This window comes from Acanthisitta chloris, unplaced genomic scaffold, assembly GCF_000695815.1.
Source record: "Acanthisitta chloris isolate BGI_N310 unplaced genomic scaffold, ASM69581v1 scaffold11380, whole genome shotgun sequence".
Taxonomy (NCBI): Eukaryota; Metazoa; Chordata; class Aves; order Passeriformes; family Acanthisittidae; genus Acanthisitta; species Acanthisitta chloris.
Genome location: NW_008649941.1, coordinates 4,919 through 12,220, shown reverse-complemented (window position 1 = coordinate 12,220; position 7,302 = coordinate 4,919). Strand labels below are relative to the sequence as shown.

Sequence of the window (7,302 nt, the reverse complement as noted above, 5' to 3'; positions counted from 1 at the left end):
TGTTATAATGCTGAAAGACTCCACAGAACTGAAAATATTTGTTCGTCTAGAGCCACCAGGTGATTAGAACACTTCATGGATAGTGCTATAGTACTACTATTTCAGATTGAGTTTTAAACGAAGTTTCTTGTTTTCTGAACATAACCTTATTGTACATTCAATCAACAAAGACATGAAAAAGCAAGAACACTAAACTAGCTTTGCTGTTGCAGGTTTAGCATTGCAAAATGAAATAAAACTGTAATATGAAAGAGTTAATACATTCATTTACTGTTAAGAATAACCCAACACTTTCCTGTAGTTGATAATGTTAACACATAAATAGTTCTAATTAGAACAATGTTTTCTTCTAATAAAAGGTAGATTCTTTATTAGAAGGACTAATATCATAAAGTACTGCAGTCTGCCAACTGTAAGTAGCAGCCAGGAGGTTACTGCAGTCTGCCAACTGTAAGTAGCAGTCAGGAGGGCTTTTTTCACTAACTCTGCTTTAATAAGCAGTATCTCAGAAAAAAACAAACCCACCAGTCTTTACACAGGACTTTTGCCATTTCAATGTCCAATTTCAAAGATTCATTAATTTTGTTGCTACGTGGTAAGAAGCTCGAGTACCTCCTAAATCCAAATCCCAGTGGGTCATTCAGGAACAGCCAGCTCATTCCTAACTTCTGCAGGCTGAGACTTCAGAATGTGAATAACACAGGCACTGCCCATGGCCTCCATGTATCTCTGGGCCAAAACATTGCTAACCATTAGGGCACATTTTCTCTGAAAACATAGATCTAATCCCCTTCAAGAAGGGACTGTTTTGAGAGTTGCATAATCCACTTGCCTTACAGGAGTCTCTCCAAGGAAGGGCACTCCTGTGCATCACTGGCATGACTCTTTACCCCCAGTACTGAACACCACATTAGATGCCTAAGCTGTACTAAGAGCAGCTGAATAGACCTAGCATTGTAGTGTTTGATGTAAAGATCTATTTTCCTGGCATTTTATTCCTTTAGTAAATGCTGACTCTCTAAACAACCATACAGCCTTTCAGTTAGCTTTCACTGAAAGGCAAAGGAGGAATTATATGTTAGAAAAATCTGACTTTAAATTCCCACACGAATACTGCTTTGAAAAAAACCCTGCAGCCCTTGAACAGAACATTCCACTGAAACTGTGTCACTTGTCACTGCAAGACCAAAATCACACAAGGCTTCTATGGTCAGTTTAGCTTTATATACTCCCCACGAGCTGCCTCAGTGCTGGATGATAAAGGGGGACAGTGCAACTGCAAAGCTGAATAAAGAAGCTGCAGCCACGATTCTGTTCTTGAAGAATGTGCATTAGGCAGAGTACCTGGAACTAAACTCTTTGTGTTCAGTGTGCTGCTGCCATGGCAACTGAAGTACAAGAAAAGCCATCAACTCTTGCTGTCACTGACTCACATTAGTACACAGGCTTCTCCATCACCCAGTACCGCAGATAGAATTCTTCGTGTTCCTCAATGCCAAGTACTGGTGATTAGGTAATACTTGGAGCAACCTAAATGCACTTTACTGAAATTCCCAAGTGTCTGAGAAGTACAAACTACCTTCTTACTCTTCAAGCTTACAGATTCCATCCCTCCCTTGTGGCTGTTAATGCCAGTGGAGTCACTTGTCAACTAATGGTTGTAACCAGGACTGAAGGCACAAGGATGTGAAGTAACATTCTGCTCTTCAGAACCAAGGAAGCTTTGTTTTCCCAGCACACAGGCTGGATTCATAGGTTCTGAGCATCTTCTGACATTAACCACTCCCAGTGCCAACAGCATTTTGCATTATAATGATATTGCAAGCACATTAAGGAACAACGTCTTGGCTGTCCTCTTAGAGAATGCTCCATGTTTCACTAGCCAGCTTGGTTCTCTCTTAAGTCTGTCCTGTGCATCAGTACCTTGTAGCAATGTCATCATTTTCACCACCACTGCCCCAGTATGTGTTTGGAAAGCCATTCATCTTCATATAATGTTCTGGAGTCAGAGCAGATACGCCCCCAAAGAAGGACTTGTACGGCAAACTAAAAGAGAAAAAAACAACCCACACCACATTAAAAACCACAGCATTGATATTGGAGGGTAATACCAGTCCTCTACAAACTAACAGTGTAATCCAAGTCACTGGTATATTAATCCTATCCCTTACAGACACTGTCATTACAATGCCAAAACCCAGAACAGTAAACCCAGTGTAATTCTCATCATGTTCTATTCCCCTCATTGTTCCCTGACACCTTCCCCCAGAGTAGGCCAAAGCAAAGCTGCCTTCAAAATTCACATCTTGGGTCTGTTTAAGATACCTGCATCCTACCACATCACCTTCCATGTGATCCAGCAACTCCCACCCTATACTTTTATTCTTGAAGGAAAGTCAGACAGAAACCTGCCAGTCATTTGCCAAGCTGAGCTAACAAGTGCAACAGGGAACTACAGGCAAGGAACTGTTCCAAATGGCATGCTTAGGTCAAGAATATCCTTTTCCAGGGAAGTTACTACTGCAAAACTAACACACAGAAAACCTCTTAAAGTTTGTATCTATCACTGTTCCCATCCAGACTTTCTATGCAAAAAGTGAACCAATTAGAATACATACACAGCAAGCAAATGGAGGCACTTACGTGTACTGAAACTTATCCATGGCACTAGCCATGTGCTTGGGATAGTACTCATCACAAATGTAGAGGTTATAATCATTCTCAGGTAGTAGGTCGACATCATGCAGGATAAGGCAGTCCCAGTCTTCATCCTTCAGGGCCTCCCGGACACCAACATTAAGCAGCTTTGCTCGGTTAAATGAACCTCTCCCCACCTGGAAAAGAAAACCTACATTTCTTCAACAAAACAACAAAGACAGTAAACTCACTTAAAATTTGTCTTGGTAAAAAAAAAAGTCTTATTCAATTGAATGAATCAATACTGCCTGCAAATTTCATGCTCCCAACTCTGAAAATGTCATCCACTCTCTACACAGCACTCTGATTAATTGTAAGCTTTCCTGTGTCAGGGGCTGTACACTGTAGGCACCTGAACAAGGCTGACTTTTAAGAGATTGATAAGCCAATCCTGAAGTGTACATCTGCACATCAACACTTTTGCCTTGACTACTGTTTATTAAAGCTTAGAAAGGAGAAAAAAAGATCTTGGTCAAACAAAAAAGCTTCTACCTCCCAATCAACTATTGATTTTAATTAATGAATCCCAAACTTGCTCTCTCATCACTGGTCTTTTGCAACACCAGTCCACGTCAGTTACAAATGGCAGTTTGACCTGCACAGGCTGCCCCAGAGCAGGGTCAAGCCAGATGTCTGTATTCCATACAGACTAAAAATATCTAACTTCACTTCAGCATTTAGTCTCTAGGTTTTGCCCAGCAGCCACACTGACAAGCTACAGACAAGCCACATTCAACTCTCAAACAGATAAAAATACAAGTTACCACTTAATGACAACTTTATCCCTCTAGGGGAAAAAACCCAAACCCAACAGAATATCTCAAACACCGGCAGCCATGGAGCTGGGACAGCATGTAACTAACCTCTCTGCCCATGCATAAACCAATATTTCTACATTAGAAGAGTTGCATTTCATAGAATCACAGGCAGGTTTGGGTTGGAAGGGACCTCAAAGATCATCTAATTCCAACCCCCCTGCCACTGGGATAAGCAGAGATCTTCAACCAGACCAGGTTGCTTAGTGCCATGTCCAACCTGATCTCAAATGTTCCCAGGGATGAGGCATCCACAACGTCTCTGAGCAACCTGTTCCAGTGCCTCACCACCCCCACAGTAAATTTTTCCTAACATCTAATCTATGCCTGCTCTCTTTCAGTCTGGAGCCATTCCTCCTTGTCCTGTCACTATACACTCTGGCAAGAAGTCCCTCTCCATCTTTCTTGTAGGCTCCTTTCAGGTACTGGAAAGCCACAATTAGGTCACCTCAAAGCCTTCACTTCTCCAGGATGAACAATTCCAATTCTCTTAGCCTTTCCTTATAGGAGAGGTGCTCCATCCCTCTAATCAATTTGGGCTCACTCCAAGAGGTGCAAATCCTTCCTGTGCTGAGGACCCCAGAGCTGGATACAGCACTCCAGGTGGGATCTCACCAGAGCAGAGCAGAAGGACAGAATCACCTCCCTCGACCTGCTGCCCACACTGCTTTTGAAGCAGCCCAGGGTACAGCTGACTTTGTGGCTGTGAGCACACATTGCTGGCTCATGTCCAGCCTCTCATCCACCAGCAGCCCCAAGTCCTTCTCAGCAGGGTTGCTCTTCATCTCTTGATCTCCCAGCCTCAATTGATATCAGGGGTTGTCCTGACCCAGGTGCATTTCTTGTTCAGAACCTAACCCTTGACTGGGAAGCTCAGCTACACTACCAGGCACATTTGATTTAGATTTACCTGCTGAATCAAATAGATAGTGTAACTGAGCTGCTGGCGCTGCAGGAAAGGATGAAGATAGTAGAGAAGATGGTGAAGGTACTTCTCCTGGTTCCTGTAGGCTACAAGGATGGCAGATTTGTAGCGGGCAAAGCAGTGAGGTGGCCTGTAGTGGCCACCAACCTGAACAAAAGGATTTTTTCTGATGATCATCCTTTCACTTGGGAGCACTCTGAAGGTGATGGCTAAAGGACCAACTGTAAGGAAACACAGAAAAAAAAGAAAATAAAAAAGGAAGATCAGTGAGTTTCATTCAGACCTATCAGATTAGTTATGTATCTTTACTACTTAAGCCAAGCCCTACCACAGAACAGTTACCAGTGCCCACCCAGATGTGCCTACACAATGAATTTCACCACTCCTGCTGGTCACTTCCCCATGGCTCCAAATGGATGGGTGCCAGGCTCAGTACCAGGGTGCCATGCTACCTGCCAGAGGCATCCTGAGTCCTGGCACAGCCAGCAAGTCTCACTGGGCTCCTGCACAGCTTGCTTTTCGTGGTTTAACCCCAACCAGCAGCCAAGAACCACGCAGCTGCTCACACACTGCCCCACCAAAGGGATAGGGTAGAGAATCAGAAGGGTAAAAACTAGAAAAGCTCATGGGTTGAGATAAAGACAGTTTAATAGAGAAAGCAAAAGCTGCACACACAAGCAAAGCAAAACAAGGAATTCATTCACTGCTTCCCACAGACAGGAGGTGTTCAGCCATCTCCAGGAGAGCAGGGCCCATCACACGTAACGGTTCCTTGGGAAGACAAACACCATCACTCCAGATGTCCCCCCTTCCTCCTTCTTCCTCCCACCTCATATACTGAGCATGATGTCATATGGTGTGGAATATCCCTTTGGTCAGTTTGGGTCACCTGTCCCAGCTGTGTCTCCTCCCAGTCTCCCATGCATCCCCAACTTCCTTGCCAGTGTGGCAGTATGGAAAGCAGCAAAGGCCTTGACTCTGCGTAAGCTCTGCTCAGCAATAACAAAAATATCTCTGCATTATCAACTCTGTGTTCTGCACAAAACCCAAACATAGCCTCATACTAGCCACTGTGAAGAAAGTTAACTCTACTTCAGCTCAAACCACCACACCTGGTATTGGCTCCCTACTACAGTCTTGTATTGCTTAGATGAGATCTTTTAATAAGTGTATTCACTGCAAAAACAGCGTTGAAAATTAATCAAGATGGACACATCTGCTTTTGCTACCCATTTGGAAAATTTCTCTAAGCTTCTTTCAAGATTCAAAGGACAAAGATGTCCAAATGGATACTCAGCCTGGATGAATACAAATACTTTAGGAAATGTTAGCTTTATCTGGAAAAAAGTTTCAAGTTCAAGTTGACGTTGTAATCACATGCCACAAGGGCTGTATTTGACATACCAGTTAATTTTATACACTGTGATAAGTAGGCAGTACTTCAAAACGTTGGGAGAAGCAGATGACAGAGCTGAGAAAGAAGAAAGGTGTTATATTTCCAGGAACAGGCACAGGGTAGCAAAAGAAACTACATATGATTGCTCCCCTACTCAGCACCTTGATTTTAAATACAGAAGATACTGGATATGCTCAACAGTTTTTACCTAATTGAAAAAAATAATTAGTATTTTTACACAAACTCTTCCATTCTTCAAATGGGTACAAGCTCGACAAATCACAAGTAAAAATAATCAGTGTCAATTACCATATTAACACAAATCTCATTGTTAGATTATTAATAAACAACTTCTACAATTATGTAACTGCCTGTCCTCCTGGACAGTAAGAAAAGTTTCCAGAACTAGCAGAAGAGTTATATTTATACACAAATCAGTGTGTCTTCATGGTTTCCAACAATGGTCAGATTCACAGAAAATAAAGCACAAACGCAGAACAAGATTAAAATCTAATACTTAAATGAACTAGGGAAAAACTTTCACATAAGTCATAATTAGGAGCTGACAATTTCAAATGACAGTCCTATTCCACAGTTCTCTGAGGCCATGCTCCCAAAGGCAAAATATTTTTTTGCACAAGGAGTCTGTCAGGCAAGTTTTTGGTTGTTGGTTGTTGTATTAATAGTTATAAACAGGATTTCTTTTCCTTCCAAGCTCATAGTTAATGCCATGGCTGTCCTAGGGCAACCTTTCAGTGTCTTGCAAGTAATACTCCCTCTTCAACCACAGAAATAAACTATTCTCTCAAAACACTTCTGATAATGAAGCCTAATAGAGAGCAAATATTCAGGCCTTGGGCAGGGAAAGGTACAGGTGTGTTTGAAATCTAATTAAGAAGGTGAGTCCAGTTGATACTTCTTCCAGCCCATCCTACATTCAAGTCTCTGCTTCAATTCTAACCAAAAAACCAAAAAAAGCAAATTGAGCCTGAACTCACCCACATCCTGTTTAACTGCCACAGAAGGAAGCAACATCGCTCCACTGGTTTTGGGCATTTGGGTTTTTGTTTGCTTGGTTTTGTTTGTTGAGGGGAATTTTTTTGATCAGTAACAAGGCTTAGGGACTAAATTCAGCGTAAGATTCAAGGTGTCCATTCAGAACTGGAAAACATTTTGTTACTATGTGGAAGTTGGTATACATCACATTTCTGATAGGCAAACCTCTACTCCATATGTCTGTTTCTTCCTCAAGGAACACACAAATGGCATTTTCTGAAGGTCAGTCTGAAGAGCCACTGACCCCATTCCTCATGCTGTCAAAAACTCACTGTGAATCCCACTTCACGGCTGTTGTTGGTTGGCTTCTGTTTCTTTCTTTTGAAAAGAATGCCTAAATTTTGCTTGTCAGGAAGATCCTGCAGTAGCTAAGCATCCCTTTTCAGTCCCTCCCCAAGTATCTAAAATGCAGG

The 7,302-nt window shown here is 42.3% G+C and overlaps 1 protein-coding gene across 1 annotated transcript in view; it reads right to left on the bottom strand.

Annotated features, from left to right (window-relative positions):
• Positions 1 to 7,302, bottom strand: part of B4GALT3 (UDP-Gal:betaGlcNAc beta 1,4- galactosyltransferase, polypeptide 3) — a 12,832-nt gene that overhangs the window by 873 nt on the left and 4,657 nt on the right. The window contains exons 2-4 of the mRNA XM_009079598.1: positions 4,423 to 4,658; positions 2,644 to 2,834; positions 1,924 to 2,046 (exon numbers count right to left, since the gene is read on the bottom strand). Coding sequence (XP_009077846.1) covers positions 1,924 to 2,046; positions 2,644 to 2,834; positions 4,423 to 4,658 — 550 coding nt within the window. The remainder of the gene's footprint in view (positions 1 to 1,923; positions 2,047 to 2,643; positions 2,835 to 4,422; positions 4,659 to 7,302) is intronic.